Source organism: Oncorhynchus gorbuscha, linkage group LG17 (genome assembly GCF_021184085.1).
Source record: "Oncorhynchus gorbuscha isolate QuinsamMale2020 ecotype Even-year linkage group LG17, OgorEven_v1.0, whole genome shotgun sequence".
Lineage (NCBI taxonomy): Eukaryota > Metazoa > Chordata > Actinopteri > Salmoniformes > Salmonidae > Oncorhynchus > Oncorhynchus gorbuscha.
This window is the reverse complement of record NC_060189.1, coordinates 58,933,580-58,954,830: the sequence shown is the minus strand read 5'-3', so window position 1 is coordinate 58,954,830 and position 21,251 is coordinate 58,933,580. Positions and strand designations below refer to the sequence as shown.

General features: G+C 44.8%; 2 protein-coding genes across 4 annotated transcripts in view; both read right to left on the bottom strand.

Moving 5' to 3' along the window:
• Window positions 1-5,840: 5,840 nt before the first annotated feature.
• LOC124002034 (hydroperoxide isomerase ALOXE3-like) lies at window positions 5,841-9,531 on the bottom strand. Of its 2 annotated transcripts, none has more exons than XM_046309245.1 (7): window positions 9,388-9,531; window positions 8,720-8,873; window positions 7,846-8,053; window positions 7,506-7,587; window positions 7,266-7,388; window positions 6,630-6,733; window positions 5,841-6,076 (listed from the first exon to the last, which is right to left on the bottom strand). In XM_046309245.1, exons 2-7 carry the CDS (start codon window positions 8,864-8,866, stop codon window positions 5,856-5,858), a joined length of 885 nt encoding a protein of 294 aa, XP_046165201.1. In that variant the 5' UTR covers window positions 8,867-8,873; window positions 9,388-9,531; the 3' UTR covers window positions 5,841-5,855. The 2 variants fall into 2 exon arrangements, with proteins under 2 accessions (XP_046165201.1, XP_046165202.1); XM_046309246.1 differs by having other exon boundaries at window positions 8,720-8,913; window positions 9,388-9,479.
• Window positions 9,532-11,553: 2,022 nt separating this feature from the next.
• tbck (TBC1 domain containing kinase) overlaps window positions 11,554-21,251 on the bottom strand; it is a 60,952-nt gene continuing 51,254 nt past the window's right edge. For both annotated transcript variants that reach the window (XM_046307635.1, XM_046307634.1), the window contains 2 exons: window positions 18,922-19,081; window positions 11,554-11,937 (listed from right to left, as the gene is read on the bottom strand). In XM_046307635.1, coding sequence (XP_046163591.1) covers window positions 11,827-11,937; window positions 18,922-19,081 — 271 coding nt within the window. In that variant the 3' untranslated portion in view covers window positions 11,554-11,826. The remainder of the gene's footprint in view (window positions 11,938-18,921; window positions 19,082-21,251) is intronic.

Sequence of the window (21,251 nt, the reverse complement as noted above, 5' to 3'; positions counted from 1 at the left end):
TTTCTTTTCTCTCCAAAACTCTTGAACGTGCCGTCCTTGGCCAGCTCTCCCGCTATCTCTCTCTGAATGACCTTCTTGATCCAAATCAGTCAGGTTTCAAGACTAGTCATTCAACTGAGACTGCTCTCCTCTGTATCACGGAGGCGCTCCGCACTGCTAAAGCTAACTCTCTCTCCTCTGCTCTCATCCTTCTAGATCTATCGGCTGCCTTCGATACTGTGAACCATCAGATCCTCCTCTCCACCCTCTCCGAGTTGGGCATCTCCGGCGCGGCCCACGCTTGGATTGCGTCCTACCTGACAGGTCGCTCCTACCAGGTGGCGTGGCGAGAATCTGTCTCCTCACCACGCGCTCTCACCACTGGTGTCCCCCAGGGCTCTGTTCTTGGCCCTCTCCTATTCTCGCTATACACCAAGTCACTTGGCTCTGTCATAACCTCACATGGTCTCTCTTATCATTGCTATGCAGACGACACACAATTAATCTTCTCCTTTCCCCCTTCTGATGACCAGGTGGCGAATCGCATCTCTGCATGTCTGGCAGACATATCAGTGTGGATGACGGATCACCACCTCAAGCTGAACCTCGGCAAGACGGAGCTGCTCTTCCTCCCGGGGAAGGACTGCCCGTTCCATGATCTCGCCATCACGGTTGACAACTCCATTGTGTCCTCCTCCCAGAGCGCCAAGAACCTTGGCGTGATCCTGGACAACACCCTGTCGTTCTCAACTAACATCAAGGCGGTGGCCCGTTCCTGTAGGTTCATGCTCTACAACATCCGCAGAGTACGACCCTGCCTCACACAGGAAGCGGCGCAGGTCCTAATCCAGGCACTTGTCATCTCCCGTCTGGATTACTGCAACTCGCTGTTGGCTGGGCTCCCTGCCTGTGCCATTAAACCCCTTCAACTCATCCAGAACGCCGCAGCCCGTCTGGTGTTCAACCTTCCCAAGTTCTCTCCACGTCACCCCGCTCCTCCGTTCTCTCCACTGGCTTCCATGTAAATGTAAATGGATCAGCTGATTGACATGTCCATTCGACTGGATAATCTGCTGGCTGCCCGCGGGCGTTCAGAGAGGGTTCTGTGCGTTCCACCACCCAGCCCCTCCGCTCCCATTCCAATGGAGTTGGGAGGGGCTGCGCCGAGGGGTACCGGAGGAGGAGGCCTTCCCTGCACCAACTGTGGTCGGAGAGGACACACGTCTGATCGGTGCTGGGGGGGTCCGTCTGGGAGTAGAGATGGCAGGCGGAACGCTTCTCGGTCACCCCAGGTGAGTCAGCATCAAACTCACCCAGAACCCCTTGTTGGCCACATGTTTGTCTTAACCTTTTTCCTTCACTTTTTCCCTCTCTTCCCAGCATAGGGCGCTAGTCGATTCAGGCGCAGCTGGGAAATTTATGGATCGCGGACTCGCCCTTAAGTTAGGGGTTCCGCTGGTGCCGATAGATTCTCCTTTCCCCGTGCACTCCCTAGATAGCCGGCCATTAGGGTCAGGGATGGTCAGGGAGACCACGGTCCCACTGGACATGGTGAAGCAGGGGAATCATAGGGAGCGTATCAGTTTCTTTATTATTGATTCGCCTGCGTTTCCAGTGGTGCTGGGGACTCCCTGGCTGGCCCGGCACAATCCTAAAATTTCGTGGAGACAGGGGGTTCTCCAGGGGTGGTCAGAGGAGTGTTCTGGAAGGTGTTTGGGAATTTCCATCGGTGCCATGTCGGGACCAGGGTTCCACGGTGTGCATTCCCCCCGAGTATGCCGATTTGGCAATCGCTTTCAGTAAAGTGAAAGCGACTAAATTACCACCTTATCGACCGGGAAGGGATTGTAAGATAGATCTCCAGGTAGACGCTGCGCTTCCCAAGATTCACGTGTAACCGCTGTCCCAGGAGGAGACGTTGGCAATGGAGACATATGTCACGGAGTCGCTGGGACAAGGGTACATTCGGCCCTCCAATTCACCCGTCTCCTCGAGTTTCTTTTTTGTGAGGAAAAAGGGAGGTTTGCGTCCGTGTATCGATTATAGAGGTCTAAACGCCATCACAGTGGGGTATAGTTACCCTCTACCTCTCATCGCTACGGCGGTGGAATCGTTCCACGGAGCGCAGTTCTTCACAAAACTGGATCTCAGGAGCGCGTATAGTCTGGTGCGTATTCGGAAGGGAGACGAGTGGAAAACCGCATTTAGTACTACATCCGGCCACTATGAGTACCTCGTCATGCCGTATGGGTTAAAAAATGCTCCAGCCGTTTTTCAATCTTTTGTAGACGAGATTCTCAGGGACCTGTGCGGGCAGGGAGTGGTTGTTTATATCGATGACATTCTGATCTACTCGGCCACTCACACCGCGCATGTGTCTTTGGTGCGCAAGGTGCTTGGTAGACTGCTGGAGCATGACCTATACGTCAAGGCTGAGAAATGCGTGTTCTCTAAACGAGCCGTCTCTTTTCTGGGATATCACATTTCCACCTCGGGGGTAGTGATGGAGGGTGACCGCATTAGGGCCGTGCGTAATTGGCCGACTCCGACCACGGTAAAGGAGGTGCAGCGGTTTTTGGGTTTTGCCAACTACTACCTGAGGTTTATCCGGGGTTTTGGCCAGATAGCGGCTCCCATTACCTCACTGCTGAAGGGGGGGCTGGTGCGGTTGCAGTGGTCAGCAGAGGCGGCCGGAGCATTCAACAAGTTGAAGGTGCTGTTCACTGATGCGCCCGTGTTGGCGCATCCGGACCCCTCTCTAGCATTCATAGTGGAGGTGGACGTGTCCGAAGCTGGGGTGGGTGCCGTGCTATCACAGCACTCGGGTACGCCACCAAAACTCCGCCCCTGCGCTTTCTTCTCAAGGAAGCTCAGCCCAGCGGAGCGTAACTATGATGTGGGGGACCGGGAGTTGCTAGCGGTGGTTAGAGCTCTGAAGGTGTGGAGACACTGGCTTGAGGGGGCTAAGCACCCTTTTCTCATATGGACTGACCACCAGAATCTGGAGTATATTCGGGCAGCTAGGAGACTTAACCCACGTCAGGCAAGGTGGGCATGTTCTTCACCCGTTTCCGGTTTACTTTGTCTTATAGACCGGGCTCCCAGAACGTGAAGGCTGACGCACTGTCCCGCCTTTACGACACGGAGGATGGGTCCACCGAACCTACTCCCATCCTTCCCGCCTCAAAGCTGGTAGCCCCAGTGGTATGGGAGGTGGACTCGGACATCGAGAGGGCGTTACGGGCTGAACCCGTGCCTCCTCAGTGTCCAGCGGGGCGAAGGTACGTGCCGCTTGGTGTTCGGGACAAACTGATTCGGTGGGCTCATGTCCTACCCTCCTCGGGTCACCCTGGGGTGACGAGGACAGTGGGGAGCCTTCAGGGGAGGTATTGGTGGCCTACGTTGGCTAAGGACGTTAAGGGTTATGTCTCCTCCTGTTCAGTGTGCGCTCAGAGTAAGGTTCCTAGGCACCTTCCTAGAGGAAAGCTACAACCCCTCCCCGTTCCACAGCGGCCATGGTCACATCTGTCCATAGATTTCCTGACCGATCTTCCGCCGTCTCAGGGGAACACCACGGTTCTAGTGATTGTGGATCGGTTCTCTAAGTCCTGCCGTCTCCTCCAGTTGCCCGGTATCCCTACAGCCCTACAGACTCCGGAGGCATTATTCACCCATGTCTTTCGGCACTACGGGGTGCCGGAGGACATCGTTTCTGATCGGGTCCCCCAATTAACGTCTCGGGTATGGAGAGCGTTCATGGAACGCTTGGGGGTCTCTGTCAGCCTGACCTCCGGTTATCACCCCGAGAGTAATGGGCAGGTGGAGAGAATGAACCAGGAGGTGGGTAGGTTTCTGCGGTCGTATTGCCAGGATCGGCCAGGGGAGTGGGCACGATACATTCCCTGGGCTGAAATGGCTCAGAACTCACTACGCCACTCCTCTACTAACGTGTCCCCTTTTCAGTGTGTGTTGGGGTACCAGCCGGTCCTGGCACCATGGCATCCGAGCCAGACCGAGGCTCCTGCGGTGGAGGAATGGGTACAGCGCTCCAAGGAGACCTGGAGGGCCGTCCAGGAATCTCTACAACAAGCGAGTGGACGGCAGAAGAGGAGTGCTGACCTCCACCGCAGTGAGGCCCCCGTGTTTGTACCGGGGGACTGGGTCTGGCTCTTGACCCGAAACCTACCTCTCCGCTTGCCCTGCCGGAAGCTGGGTCCGCAGTGTGTAGGGCCCTTTAAAATCCTGAGGAGAATAAACAAGATGTGTTATCGATTACAACTCCCTTCCTATTATCGTATTAACCCCTCGTTTCATGTGTCTCTCCTCAGGCCGGTGGTAGCTGGTCCCCTGCAGGACAGTGAGGTGCCAGAGCCCCCCCCCCCCCCCTCTGGACATTGAGGGGTCCCCGGCGTACACGATCCGGGCCATTCTGGACTTGAGTCGCCGGGTGAGGGGCCTGCAGTACCTCGTGGACTGGGAGGGGTACGGTCCGGAGGAGAGGTGCTGGGTACCGGTGAGGGACATCTTGGATCCATCCATGTTGAGGGATTTCCATCGCCTCCATCCGGATCGCCCTGCACCTCGTCCTCCAGGGCGACCTCGAGGCCGGTGTCGGCGCGCTGCGGGAGCCGCGCGTTAGGGGGGGGGGTACTGTCACGAGTCCGACCGAGGGTGTTTCCCCTTCCCGGGCGGGTGGAGCTCGGCGGTCGTCGTCACCGGCCTATTTGCTGCCACTGATTGTTTTTCCTCCCCCTCCTTGTATGTTTAGTGGTAGCACCTGTTCATGTTTAATTAGTTTGTCTTTATTAGACGGCCGGCCCGCCTGGTTGTTGTGCGGGATTATTTCATTGTAACCTTCGGATCTGTTGTAAAGGTACGTGTTAGTGCCTGGTCGTGAATTTTTCTATTGTATTTTTTGACATGATGTCAGATGCTTGACTGCCATTGATAAATAAAAATAATATTTTTTGTCCATATAATAATGTCATCATGTAGGCTATACCTGCACTGTATCTGCCAGCTGTTGGCTAGAGTGCACGAGCCGAGACCAGAGTGGGCACATTCGCTATATAACAGAAAAGTAATTGTGACAAAGCCATCAGAGTTGAAAAAGCGATGGAAATTTTTAAATTGTTTATGTTTGGGTACATGGGAATTTAACCACAAAGGTTATTTTTATGTTTTGGTAGATGGGAATTTAACCATAAAGGTTATTTTTATGTTTGTGTACATGGGAATTTAACCATAAAGGTTATTTGTATGTTTGGGTACATGGGAATTTAACCATAAAGGTTATTTTTATGTTTTGGTACATGGGAATTTAACCACAAAGGTTATTTGTATGTTTGGGTACATGGGAATTTAACCATAAAGGTTATTTTTATGTTTGGGTACATGGGAATTTAACCACAAAGGTTATTTGTATGTTTGGGTACATGGGAATTTAACCATAAAGGTTATTTTTATGTTTGGGTACATGGGAATTTAACCATAAAGGTTATTTTTATGTGCACTACGTCATCACACAGACTTATATCCGCAACAGGTCAATTTGATGGAAACATCTATCGTGGGGAAATGTGCATATTGTTTTGATGCGGAATTAAGAATATTTGCATGAAAATTTATCGCCAATTGGATGGAAACCTAGATATTGAGAAACATACTGGATGGGCTTCCTCAAAAGTCATCTGTAGGTCCAAAAAGGAATCTGGTACATGCTTCTGATGGTCCAAGAAAGTGGACGTCTAGACATCCAACAAAGGGATCTCCATTGACTTCCATTGATAATTGTGAATATCTAAGATATTCACCTTGGTCCAAGAGAACTGCCCCTAGTCCAGCGCCACCCTTGGTAGAAGTGGTACTGCAATAATTTAGACAACGTTTAACAAAGAGTCCCATTTTGACATACTGTACAGTACCTGCAATTCCCTTAGGAGGCTGGACGATCCACGAAGAGAGGGCTTGACCATGTCTGCTGTGACGGGGAAATTTGCCGGCAACTCCGAGCAGCGACGGATCAACATGGGGTTGCAGCCGTTCAGATACTGGTACCCGAAAAACTTGTCTTCCTTCCAGTGCTCCTGTGCGTAGTCTGGAAGGAGGAAATTCTGTGTCGTATTAATTAGTGCACACCATAGCAAAACCTTTTGCAACTGAAAATAAAATCAATAGTTTCTTATTGGACAGGTATTCCCTCCCTGTTTCAGTCTGTTTTCTTCCAGATGATGACTTGTAAACCAGGGTGGTTTTCAGTACGTAGAATACCAGTCAAATGTTTGAAGCTGGTTGAGAGAATGCCAAGAGTGTGCAAAGCTGTCATCAAGCCAAAGGGTGGCGACGTTGAAGAATTTCAAATATAAAATATTTGTTTAACACTTTCTTGGTTACTACATTATTCCATATGTGTTATTTCATAGTTTTGATGTCTTCACTATTATTCTAAAATGTAGAAAATAGTGAAAATGGAGAAATAAAACTTGAATGAGTAGGTGTGTCCAATCTTTTGACTGGTACTGAATGTATATTTTTATTGGACATATTCAAGTAGTATTACTTCCCCCTTTCACTTTGTTTCAAAACGTTTACCACCTAATAAACAGGCCCCTGGAGTTAATTCTGCAAATGCACCTATGAAATGCACTCACCTGAGATGACAGTTCTATTGCAGCAGAAGACTTTGCTGATTTCATCAATGTTTTTCCAGCTCTTCTTGCTGTCAGAATACCCCTTCAGTTTCAGCTCAGTGATCCTGCAGAATGGGAGACAAGGAACTATGTCAAGCTGAGCCAATAGAGTTTCGCAGAGAAAATGTACAACTCAACAATATAAATGAATGGAATACTTTAGAAGAGTATTAATGATCTTCTGCAGGAAGTACTGTTTGAACTGTCCTTAGAGGATGAATTATGCCCGACGTACACAGCGCAATTAGCTACGCAAAAATGGCTGTCCTGCATAGTTGCAAAAATATGCAAGTGTGTGCAACCCAAAATGTTAAACTCACCACGTACTGGACAAAGAAAAAATCTCAAATCCACACTGAACTATTCTTAACTATTCTTAAGTTTTAATGTAATTATCAGCAGGAGAGGGCAGATCATGCCTTTTGAACCCGGCACCCAACAACTTTTTGTTACTACAGACTTTCGAGTTGAGCACTCCAATTCCTCATTCTGTAACTTACCACATAACCACATAGGGAAGCCATTATGAGTAGCAGATTGCATTCTCGTGTTGTGTACTCAAGTCGGGTATACATTTGGCTTAGGTGAGGAACTCACCCGGTGGCGGCGGTGAAGAGGAACTGGGTGGCCTTGGTGAATGAGAATTGGATCTCGCTGGGAAGATCCAGAGGGTTGTCTGCCTTCATGCTGCCGGGGAGACCCTCCTTGTAGGTATCCCAGCTGAGTAGGAGGAGGAGCAGGAGGAGCAGGAGAAAGAGGAGGAGCAGGAAATATATGGAGGTTGGTCAGATATAATGGACAGACTGGGCAGCTAGGACGAAAGACCACAGCACCTACCGGTACAGCTCAGTTCTCGTCTTCATCTCTAGTTCCCTGCTGTACCTGGCAAGATGATTAGTTTCATCACAGAACCTTTTAGCTGAAAAAATAAATAATAATAAATCAAGTTAATCACACATATTATTAGACTAATCCTTCAGAACCAGTGTTGCATGTATTACTGTATGTGCGGTGGCCCTAAGAGTCAAAGTAGCTTTTAAAACTTAGTGACATCATGCACACACGAAGACAATGCCCCCCTCCACCCACAATGGCTGCAAGTATCCACTTTTTCCCCAGGCATTACTCATTCTAACATGTCTGCATGTGATGTTTCATAACGTCACACCGTGCTGACCTGTGCCCTCTCTGAACAGGTGCACTTCCTTGTCCATAATCCAACGGTAGATGGGGAACTGGCATGTGTCTCCCTCTGGCGTCGTCACGACAACCTTGGATGGGAACCAGGCGTCCTGGGGGAAGAGTGGGAGGGGCTGTTTGTCCAGCTCTATCAGCACCAGCGTGCCGAGGGAGGAGGGACACACCACGTCGAATTCACGAGACGCCTGCAGAGAGAGAGAGAGAGAGAGAGAGATGGAGGAAGTGAGAGATAGATGGAGAGAATGAAAGAATGAGATGGAGGGAGGGAGAGAGAGAAAAAGGGAGGGGCAGAGAGAGTGAGAGAGAGCAGAACCTGGACTGTGTGAGAAAGCAAGTAACAAAGGCAAATATAACTAATCCTGGACTACCAGTATTATTACTTAAGGGTCCAACATACAGGCAACAAAGTCTTCATGTCATATACACTATATGTGTATGAACATATTGGGTTCTTTTGGGTGTGTTTTGAGTACAGTATTGGAAAAATGTAAATGGTAAGTCTTATTGAAGCTAGAATCATTTGTTGCTACATCCATTTTTATAATTTTTAATTATATATACCCATAGATTCTTGAAGAATGTCATTTATAATTGCTTAGTTCAGCTGTCGTACCCAATCAGAACCCAATGATTGTAAGCAATGTAAATGTGAACAAACACGAAGCTATAGCCACAAAACATGGTTAAAAGTACACATTCTTCTATGAGTTTGAGAATGGTGACATTTCTACAAGCCCATCCCTCAGCTTTTTACCAAAACAGAGGCGGGGTGCCTCTTTCTTATTGTTTCAATTAAGGATTCTAGATTTAAAGATAAATATATCTTAGTACTGATAGGAGCACTGACTTACTGTGTCTTGATAGAAGACTCCCTTCATGCTAGTGAGCCACGTGCGCTTACTCTCTCCTTTTTCACCAATCAGCTTGATGAAGATGTTGTTCATCGTGGTGGCAGTTGCGATGTTGTGTGTGTGCACAGTCACCTTGTATTTTGGCATTTTCACTCTGAAAAACTCTATGATAGCCTTATCTGCACACACTGACACTGCACAGCAAACAACAGTTCATTCAATGTAGGCAGTGCAAACATTGCTGCAAATATTAAGACTTGCATGATATCTATTGATCCATTTTAATAACAAAATCATTTTTTTAGGGTATTCTTGCTAGAATAACAAACTTGCAAAGCCACAGTTATTGCATACACACAGCATGTAGGGGGACATTTTGCACAAGCAAATGATAGTGAGCTAATTAACCATAGACAGGAGTAATATGCTTATTCAATGTGCATATTATCCAAAATACCCATTGCATTGTGTGCATTGCATTCATGGCTCAGTACACTGATCTCTGGTTAAATAATAGCCTCCTCATTCTACACATAGTTGAAGAAAACAAAACATGAAATCACGCTGCACATCAAGTTGAACTGTATTTTCTGCACACATCTGTGCTCTTTTGCTTGATGAAAATGTCTCCCATATAATCAAAAATAAAACATTCAGAGTTCCCTTACCTGATTGGTTGATAGTTTGTAGTACCCTGTTAACTGTGCCTTAACATGCATGTAATGATCACCCTCCCTACTGCTTGTTTTATACCTGGCTGGAGGTGTGTGTAGAACCATATGTACATATCTGGGTGTTACTTCCCTCCATTGACTTTGCATGATAAATTCTGGCAATGTTGATAGCGAAGCGTTGCCTAATCACCTATTGTAAATACACAGTAGAAATTTGAGCCGTGGTTGAAAGGGTGTTGTAACGTCAATTTCGCAATTCTGAGGGCATGCGGTGAAATGTTTGCTCAGCACTGCAATGCAAGTTACAGGTGGGAAATTGAATTGTCACAGACTCTGTTTTGGTGGTCTGCAAGATATCCAAACAGGATTTCACAAGTCTTGTATAGTCACTATATGGAGTTAGTACTATATATACACAATACTGCACAGTATTTATTTTAATGTAACATTTATTTAACTAGGCATGTCAGTTAAGAACAAATGCTTATTTACAATGACGGCCTACACCGGCCAAACCCGGACGGCGCTGGACCAATTATGCACCGCAATACGGGACTCCAAATCACGGCTGGATGTGATCCAGCTTGGATTCGAACCAGGAACTGTAGTGACGCCTCTTGCACTGAGATGCAGTGCCTTAAGACCGCTGCGCCAGGACAGCCTCCAAATACTTCCTACTTGCACTGATGATGCAACACCCATTGTGCTTTTTTTGGCAGGACACATACCGGTCAATATGTATCACTAACTCGCGTCTTAACTCATATCCTTCATGGCAAATTCCAAAGAATAAGTGAGTCCAGAGGAGGCTGGTGGGAGGAGCTATAGGAGAAACAGCTCATCGTAATGGCTGGAATGGAATCAATAGAACGGGGTCAAACGTGGTTTTTATGTTTCATGTGTTTTAATGCCATTCCATTTACTGCAGTCTTTACAATGATCCCATCCTCCTATTTATTTATTTTACCTTTATTTTACTAGGCAAGTCAGTTAAGAACAAATTCTTATTTTCAGCTCCTCATACCTGTGTGAGGGCCTCTGCTGATGGAAAAGGGTTGCCGAATAACATAGGCTACTGTAAATATACACTAAAGTGTGGAAAAGCATGTTACTTTAAGAAGACCAAGTAGTGATGGCCCTTTTTCTTTTTACATTCAAACTAGGCACTTTTACTTGGTAACATCAGGAAGCAGATAAGGTGCAGGTCAGGTCCATTCTTTAAGTATTCTCTAAGTATTCTCCTTCGGGTATTTCATAGGTTTTGTTGACAGCTAACAGGTAGAAGTAGTTGAGATAGTAGGGGAGATTAAAGAAAGGGATATAGGTCAGAAAGTGGCACAGCCAGGAACTGAACCATTGCCTCCAGAGACAAAGGGTATTACAGCACTACCACGAGACCAGGTCCCAGGACAGCATATCAAATATCAAAATACATTTTATTTAACATTTACGTCTTCTTAGCAACCAAAGAAACAACAGATTCGATAACAACCAAAATACAATATCTTTCCCACAACGTCTCCATTTCGTCACAAAGTACATCTTTACCTTGTTGCATGACGTTTTCTCAAACAGAAAGTCAGTTGAAAACCAGAAAATTACAATTTTTGCCCACTGGGACATCTATTTGGGTCGTAACAGGACAAATCCCACCTACTGTATGCTGCCTTTCTGTTCAGAAATGGAGTTGCAGGGACTGCAGTATTTACATATGCAATCTGTATATAACCTCACTGTGTACATAATACAGGGATTCCTGCAGGACAAACACAGGCACAGGGTAGACAGGGTCAGGAAGGAGGTCAAACCAATATATATGTCTATCATAGAGCTAGGTTTACAGTGAGCTTAGTGTGTCTACAGTATGAGGCCCATATGGTTGTAATAATAGATTTTAAAGATTCAACTTTGTAAATACACTATCTTAAAATGAAAACACTTACATACGCACCGAGCAGTGATAGCAGACATGAACTGTGAGTAGTACAATGCTTTCGATGCAACACGTATGTCAACTATCAACGCAACCCTTGAGTTTTCTTTTATGATGAGACGGAAGACCTCAAGATTTGATCAATGTGACCTCTTCCCTTATCTTCAAATGATACACCCTTTATCTCTTATGCAAACAGAAGTCAGACACTTTGTACAGTGAGGAGCTGATCTCAGTCATTTTAATGCTGTGACATCTGAGCACATACATACAGTACAACGTAAGAGTAAAATAAAAAAAAGAGGGACTGTTACATCAAATTATGAAATCTAAACTTAAAACAATATACAGAAACACAAGCAAATATTTTCAACATTTTCTTACGATAAGTTTATTAAGATAAAATAAAAAGAATGCCCGTTGGTAGACGATTAATGAGTCACTTTTGTTTGTGTGGGTGGGACCGAGTTTGTTTGGCAGCTGGCGGGTGTGGTCTCTGATCAGATCTGGGGGGAGGGGACAGTGAGGAGGCCTGTGGGCTTCATCTTGTTGATGCCTCCGTCCAGGGTGGTCACCCGAGGGTAGTTTACCTTCACCAGGTGGGTCGCAAACTGGAGGGGAGACAAGACGAAGGCAAACCATTAACAACATGGAGGAACATGTACCAATCTGGAGGGGGGACAACAAGACCAAGGCAAACCACTAACAACATGGAGAAACATGTACCAATCTGGAGGGGGGACAACAAGACCAAGGCAAACCACTAACAACATGGAGGAATATTTACCAATCTGGAGGGGGGACAACAAGACCAAGGCAAACCACTAACAACATGGAGGAACATTTACCAATCTGGAGGGGGGACAACAAGACCAAGGCAAACCACTAACAACATGGAGGAACATTAACCAATCTGGAGGGGGACAACAAGACCAAGGCAAACCACTAACAACATGGAGGTACATTTACCAATCTGGAGGGGGGACAACAAGACCAAGGCAAACCACTAACAACATGGAGGAACATTTACCAATCTGGAGGGGGGACAACAAGACCAAGGCAAACCACTAACAACATGGAGGAACATTTACCAATCTGGAGGGGGGACAACAAGACCAAGGCAAACCACTAACAACATGGAGGAACATTTACCAATCTGGAGGGGGGACAACAAGACCAAGGCAAACCACTAACAACATGGAGGAACATTTACCAATCTGGAGGGGGGACAACAAGACCAAGGCAAACCACTAACAACATGGAGGAACATTAACCAATCTGGAGGGGAGGGGGTCAACAGGACCAAGGCAAACCACTAACATGGAGGAACATTTACCAATCTGGAGGGGAAGGGGGGTCAACAGGACCAAGGCAAACCACTAACATGGAGGAACATTTACCAATCTGGAGGGGAAGGGGGGTCAACAAGACCAAGGCAAACCACTAACAACATGGAGGAACATTTACCAATCTGGAGGGGAAGGGGGGTCAACAAGACCAAGGCAAACCACTAACATGGAGGAACATTAACCAATCTGGAGGGGAAGGGGGGTCAACAAGACCAAGGCAAACCACTAACATGGAGGAACATTTACCAATCTGGAGGGGAAGGGGGGTCAACAAGACCAAGGCAAACCACTAACAACATGGAGGAACATTTACCAATCTGGAGGGGAAGGGGGGTCAACAAGACCAAGGCAAACCACTTGGAACATTTACCACAACATTCGACAAAGTAGCAGGAAGAAGACAGTGTACTGACGAAGGAGGTCTCTGCGTACTTAGAGAACATGCAGTTGTCTAGTTTCTGCAATTTTCATCTGATACAGGCCCCGATGTAGGTATCATCTGATACAGGCCCGATGTAGGTATCATCTGATACAGGCCCCGATGTAGGTATCATCTGATACAGGCCCCGATGTAGGTATCATCTGATACAGGCCCCGATGTAGGTATCATCTGATACAGGCCCCGATGTAGGTATCATCTGATACAGGCCCCGATGTAGGTATCATCTGATACAGGCCCCGATGTAGGTATCATCTGATACAGGCCCCGATGTAGGTATCATCTGATACAGGCCCCGATGTAGGTATCATCTATGCATAGTCACTTCACCCCCACCTACATGCACAAATTACCTCAACTAACCTGTACCCCCAAACACTGACACTACCGGTGCCCCCTGTAGATAGCCTCGTTATTGTTATTATTATTGTGTTACTTTTTATTATTACTTTTTATTTTAGTCTACTTGGTAAATATTTTCTTAACTCTTCTTGAACTGCACTGTTGGTTAAGGGCTTGTAAGTAAGCATTTCACGGTAAAGTCTACACTTGTTGTATTCGGAGAATGTGACACAAAGTTTGATCTGATACAGGTTCTTATCTAGGTACCATCTGATACAGGTTCTTATCTAGGTATCATCTGATACAGGTTCTTATCTAGGTGTCATCTGATACAGGTTCTTATCTAGGTGTCATCTGATACAGGTTCTTATCTAGGTGTCATCTGATACAGGTTCTTATCTAGGTGTCATCTGATACAGGTTCTTATCTAGGTGTCATCTGATACAGGTTCTTATCTAGGTGTCATCTGATACAGGTTCTTATCTAGGTGTCATCTGATACAGGTTCTTATCTAGGCGTCATCTGATACAGGTTCTTATCTAGGCGTCATCTGATACAGGTTCTTATCAGGTTCTTAGGTTCTTAGGCGTCATCTGATACAGGTTCTTATCTAGGCGTCATCTGATACAGGTTCTTATCTAGGCGTCATCTGATACAGGTTCTTATCTACAGGTTCTTATCTAGGCGTCATCTGATACAGGTTCTTATCTCATCTGATACAGGTTCTTATCTAGGTGTCATCTGATACAGGTTCTTATCTAGGTGTCATCTGATACAGGTTCTTATCTAGGTGTCATCTGATACAGGTTCTTATCTAGGTGTCATCTGATACAGGTTCTTATCTACAGGTTCTTATCGTCATCTGATACAGGTTCTTATCTAGGCGTCATCTGATACAGGTTCTTATCTAGGCGTCATCTGATACAGGTTCTTATCTAGGCGTCATCTGATACAGGTTCTTATCTAGGGTTCTTAGGTTCTTATCTAGGCGTCATCTGATACAGGTTCTTATCTGATACAGGTTCTTATCTAGGCGTCATCTGATACAGGTTCTTATCTAGGCGTCATCTGATACAGGTAGGCGCCATCTACAGGTTCTTATCTAGGTGTCATCTGATACAGGTTCTTATCTAGGTGTCATCTGATACAGGTTCTTATCTTCATCTGATACAGGTTCTTATCTAGGCGTCATCTGATACAGGTTCTTATCTAGGCGTCATCTGATACAGGTTCTTATCTAGGTGTCATCTGATACAGGTTCTTATCTAGGTACCATCTGATACAGGTTCTTATCTAGGTACCATCTGATACAGGCCCTGATGTAGGTAAGGGAGAAACTTGTTTCTTCAACATAATAAAGAGCAACACTGTGTTGAAAATATGCTGTAATAGCGCTTTTTGTAATTCTGACTTCCCCAGAACTGGAGCCTGGTGCAACTGGTGTTGCTCACCACAACTATGGCATCACATCTGGGGAATTAAGTTGTTCCCAGACTCTGGTTACTGTAGGTTAGGTGGTCTGCAACACATCCAGTCTCGTCCAGTTGGCTACAGTAGGTACAGTATCTAGTGTAGCTCGAGGACAACCTCCAAATTCTTTCAAATAAAACAGACGATTCTACTATGGTGCTCGCATTAGCAAGTTGAATTTGTTTGCTAGCGTTGATCAGTGGCTGAGAGAAGAACAAACACGACGCAGACTAACAAGCAAGGTGAAGTAGTAACCAAACATCACACCTCGGAGTATAACATTACAGCCAAAACACTGGAATTGGTTCAGGGAAGTGCACTGCTTGCTAAAGACCTAGCTATGTGTTACACATCTCCAGTCTCACTGAGCCATATATAGGGTGCATCCCAAATGGAACCCATTCCCTACATACCATAGCACACTTCTTTTGACCAGAGCCCTATGGGAATATGGTGCCATTTTGAATTCACCCAGAGACTGGGAGAGAAGGCACAATAGGCAGTAAACAAACATTCATCACTAATTCATTAGAGTACAAACATAATTTCTCATACACACAACATTCCCATGTTTGCCTGCCAGGTCAAAACACATTTCTCATGGCTACATCTTCTATCTTCTCGACCAGAATGAATCACAGGCACTTCAATTCCCTCACCACTAAACCTTGTGGGGACAAAACATTCAGTCCCATTCAAAATCCTATTTCCATAAACACTAACCCTCACTCTTACCCTAACCCAAAAACCTAACCCTAAAACTAACCCTAAACATAATTAACCCTAACACTAATTCTAACCTTAACCACAAAACCCATAGAAATAGCATTTGACCTCGTGGGAACTAACAAAATTTCCCCAGTTAGTCAACTTTTTGTTTGTTTACTATTCGTTTTTTTGTTGTTGAAATTTTACCCCTTTTTCGTGGTATCGAATTGTTTTAGTCGCAACTATCTTGTCTCATCGCTACAACTCCCGTACGGGCTCGGGAGAGACATTTACCTACATTACATTTACATTTAAGTCATTTAGCAGACGCTCTTATCCAGAGCGACTTACAAATTGGTGCATTCACCTTATGACATCGAGTGGAACAGCCACTTTACAATAGTGCATCTAAATCTTTTAAGGGGGGTGAGAAGGATTACTTTATCCTATCCTAGGTATTCCTTAAAGAGGTGGGGTTTCAGGTGTCTCCGGAAGGTGGTGATTGACTCCGCTGTCCTGGCGTCGTGGGGGAGTTTGTTCCACCATTGGGGGGCCAAAGCAGCGAACAGTTTTGACTGGGCTGAGCGGGAACTGTACTTCCTCAGTGGTAGGGAGGCGAGCAGGCCAGAGGTGGATGAACGCAGTGCCCTTGTTTGGGTGTAGGGCCTGATCAAAGCCTGGAGGTACTGAGGTGCCGTTCCCCTCACAGCTCCGTAGGCAAGCACCATGGTCTTGTAGCGGATGCGAGCTTCAACTGGAAGCCAGTGGAGAGACGAAGGTTGAAAGTCATGCGTCCTCCGAAACACAACCCAACCAAGCCGCACTGCTTCTTAACACAGCTCGCATCCAACCCGGAAGCCAGCCGCACCAATGTGTCGGAGGAAACACAGTGCACCTGGCAACCTGGTTGACTTCAAGCCTATCAACTCCCAAGATTAGGCTGGCAATACTAAAAGTACCTATTAGAACATCCAATAGTCAAAGGTATATGAAATACAAAATGGTATAGAGAGAAATAGTCCTATAATAACTACACCAGCTTTCATATGTTCTCATGTTCTGAGCAAGGAACTTAAACGTTAGCTTTTTTACATGGCACATATTGCACTTTTACTTTCTTCTCCAACACTTTGTTTTTGCATTATTTAAACCAAATTGAACATGTTTCATTATTTATTTGTGACTAAATTGATTTTATTGATGTATTATATTAAGTTAAAATAAAAGTGTTTACTGTTTATACAGTATTGTTGTAATTGTCATTATTACAAACATACATATATATATATATATATATCGTCCGATTAAGCGGTAGTGGCTTTTTTGGTCCTCCAATAATCGGTATCGGCGTTGAAAAATCATAAAATCGGTCGACCTCTATGCTAGATTCCACAAATGATTAACTCATTCTCTCTTTTTGGAAGTACGTACCGGCCGTAACGGAAGTAAATGAAGAAGAAACTCCATATTTGGTGATCAACGAACATATTTTGACATAACACTTGCAGAGCTGGTTAATGAGAGTTTGAATCTGAGCTTACTGGGCGTTAGAGAGGTCTCTAATGCACAGATACTGGTTCATGTGACGCTGTGCGCTGACCTAAGGAGTTATGACATCCCAGATATCCCCTCTTAAAGCCCTCTGATCACTGTGTGGATCTGAGAGGATCTGATCAGAACTATACCCCCTGAACTGGGGCTACCAACTGGGGCTTCCTAGGCAAGAAGGCCAACCTTTGAAGGAGGCCAACTGTCATCTTGGGGCCAAATGCCAAGAAGAGATGCAAGGTGATGCAACAGAATGTCACATGAATCATATCTAAACCTGCAGTACATGTAGCCTAATAGATTGTTCTTTGTAAGGTGTTCAGGTGTACTATTCTGATTTGATGGATTATACGGAGGTGAATTAACCTAAATATAGATTATACCGAGGTGAATTAACCTAAATATGGATTATACCAAGGATAATTAAACTAAATATGGATTATACCAAGGATAATTAAACTAAATATGGATTATACCAAGGGGAATTAAACTAAATATGGATTATACCGAGGATAATTAAACTAAATATGGATTATACCGAGGATAATTAAACTAAATATGGATTATACCGAGGATAATTAAACTAAATATGGATTATACCGAGGATAATTAAACTAAATATGGATTATACCGAGGATAATTAAACTAAATATGGATTATACCGAGGATAATTAAACTAAATATGGATTATACAGAGGATAATTAAACTAAATATGGATTATACCAAGGATAATTAAACTAAATATGGATTATACCAAGGATAATTAAACTAAATATGGATTATACCAAGGGGAATTAAGCTAAATATGGATTATACCAAGGGGAATTAAACTAAATATGGATTATACCAAGGGGAATTAAACTAAATATGGATTATACCAAGGGGAATTAAACTAAATATGGATTATACCGAGGGGAATTAAACTAAATATGGATTATACCGAGGGGAATTAAACTAAATATGGATTATACCGAGGGGAATTAAACTAAATATGGATTATACCGAGGATAATTAAGCTAAATATGGATTATACCGAGGATAATTAAACTAAATATGGATTATACAAAGGATAATTAAACTAAATATGGATTATACCAAGGGGAATTAAACTAAATATGGATTATACCGAAGTGAATTGAAGGAAGAATGCTTTTTTAATCGCAATGTGACTCTGAATTATTATTCCATACAGCGAAAAACAGAACCAAATCATGCTTTTATGCTTCATTTGGAAAAAATGGTGATTCACTTCAATTACAGTTCACAAATATGCTGAGAAGACAGCAAATAGCTTCGCCCCAGAAACAGCTGAATGCAGCATAGACGAGGTGAACTGATTTCAGTGGGGAAACACAAACTGGACTCCTGTCTGATTGAACAATCCATGACTTCCGTATGACTTAGAGTGGAGGTCTGTGGAGGAACGGAATATGACCCTAATTGAATCAAAACAGTCTGGCTTGTTGAACTTTTAGGTGGAATAAATTAAATAGCTCATTGTGCAAGTTAACCGTCCTAGCTGCAGACACAGTGTGTGTGTATGTGTGTGCGTAGGGTGCACATGCATACATGTGTGTGAGTGTGTGCAGATGCATGCACTTGTGAAGCAGGGCTCCCTTGTAAAAGAGAAATTGGTCTCAATGGGACTACCCCGCATGAATAAAGGTTAAATGTGTGTGCATTTGCATTCATGCATGCATGTCTGTGTATCCCTAAACGCGTGTGTGTTTTCTCTCACCATGGCGGCGCTCTTCATGGCGTGGCTGATGACCACGATGACACGTCCCCTGAAGCTCTGGAGGGTGCCGGTGGCGGGACACTGCACCAGCTCCCCATCCGGAGAGAACGCCGTGCTGTAGGGGATGCTGATGCTTCCCGAGATGTGGCCTCGGCCGAAGCTGGACAAGGGTTAAGGGACAACGCTGTAAAATGTACACCAGTCTAACTAAAGTCTTTATGGTATTAAAGTGTCTTATTAGATGGCTGATGAAGTCAGGATCATTATGAGATGGTAATACATTGAGATTATCTCAGATGTCCTCAATAACTTAGGGTGACCCATAAGTCATTAGAAGAGGGCCATTCATGCTTATGTCAAACACTGCATTATAACCATAGCCGTGGGAAGTGGTTTAGGGGTGGGGGTGCTGCGATTTCCTTCTTCCCTGGGGGGGATTTTTTGGGTTTGCCCGTGCTGCAGATGGCTATATTGGTCCGCTAATAAAGGACTATTAAAGGCCCTTTTGTGATTTTTGTTATGTAATAATAATTAATAATAAATATATGTGATTTTTATTCTGATTTTTCAGGGGGTGCTGTAGCACTCTCGGCACCCCTACTTCCTGCGGCTATGATTATAACCACATCATAATTCATTCATTAAGTCTATTAGCATTCAGTAGTGATACCGTGAGCTCCATAAAGGTGTTTAAATCCCTGCATACCACTATGGGTATGAACATCTGATGTGGATTCTTACACTACAGTATCGTGCTGTTCAGCTAAACTTGTTACTTAATTTGACAAGTTAAAAGTTAACTTCTTAAAGGTTCTGCAAGTGTTTTACATGTATCACGTGCACTGTCATTTTTTAAATAAATAATGTTGATTCAACGCACAATTTTATGGGAACCAGCAGCAATAAGATTGTGAGTTTTTAAAAAATTACGTTGTTGAGCAAACTCAACAAAAACTTTGTGTTTGGAATATTTGGTAGAAAAAAAAAACTCTTAATCGTTTTGCAGCTGGTTGCCTTACAATTGTATGTCAAATCATTACATTTTTAACAGTGTGGGGATAGGGAGACAGAAACTGTTTCCAAGTCCTCATCCTGATAAAAGTCTGTTTAACACTGCTGCAGTAATAGAACATGACTGAGTGGAGGGAAATGTCCCACAGACTGCAGTTTCACTGTTATGGGCCTAAAACAGAGCAACTGGATATGATTTGGGACTCTGACACGGTGATGAATCTCAGGCTCCGAATGCAGTCCAATCAAATTACAGAGCAATACATCTCCAGGCCATGTGTTCACACTGTCTGTCTATTATAAAATACAGGGATCTATAGTGGACTAGGCCTGTCGAGGACTAGCTAATACACCAAGGTCATGTGTTCACACTGTCTGTCTATTATAAAATACAGGGATCTATAGTGGACTAGGCCTGTCGAGGGATAACTAATACACCAAGGCCATGTGTTCTATTATAAAATACAGGGATCTATGTCTAGGCCTATTATAAAGGCCATGTGTTCACAGGGATCTATAGTGGACTAGGCCTGTCGAGGATAACTAATACACCAAGGCCATGTGTTCACACTGTCTGTCTATTATAAAATACAGGGATCTATAGTGGACTAGGCCTGTCGAGGACTAGCTAATACACCAAAGGTCATGTGTTCACACTGTCTGTCTATTATAACTTGATACAGGGATCTATAGTGGACTAGGCCTGGAACAGTGTTAGCCATCTGGATAACTAGCCATACACCAAGCCATCTGCCAGTGTGTTCACACTGTCTGTCTATTATAAAATACACGGGGATCTATAGTGGACTAGGCCGAGGGACGGTGATAACTGCCGAAAGTGTTACATCTGCCAAGGCCCATGTGTTCACATCTGCCGAGGAACGGTGTTAGCCATCTGCTATTATAGCCATCTGCCGAGGGAACGGTGTTAGCTATCTGTGGACGGTGTTAGCATCTGCCGAGGGATAACTAGCCATCTGCCGAGGAACGGTGGTAGCCATCTGTTTAGCCATCTGCCGAGGGAACAGTGTTAGCCATCTGCCAGGATCAGTGTTAGCCATCTGCCGAGGGAACAGTGTTAGCCATCTGGTGTAGGGAACAGTGTTAGCCATCTGCCGAGGGAACAATATCTGCCGAAAAGTTAGCCATCTGCCGAGGGAACAGTGTTAGCCATCTGCCGAGGGAAAGTGTTAAATCTCAATCAGTTTATCCATCTGCCGAGGAACAGTTTAGTCATCTGCCGAGGGAACAGTGTTAGCCATCTGCCGAGGGAACAGTGTTAGCCATCTGCCGAGTGGAACAGTGTTAGCCATCTGCCG

What these genes read in the sequence shown, in the direction of transcription:
- LOC124002034 (XM_046309245.1), bottom strand. Translation starts at nt 8,866, where the DNA reads ATGCCAAAATACAAGGTGACTGTGCACACACACAACATCGCAACTGCC. An exon ending in GAGTCTTCTATCAAGACACA is followed by an intron (nt 8,054 to 8,719) that starts GTAAGTCAGTGC and finishes CTCTCTCTGCAG; the next exon opens with GCGTCTCGTGAATTCGACGT. An exon ending in CTCTTCACCGCCGCCACCGG is followed by an intron (nt 6,734 to 7,265) that starts GTGAGTTCCTCA and finishes CCCATTCTGCAG; the next exon opens with GATCACTGAGCTGAAACTGA.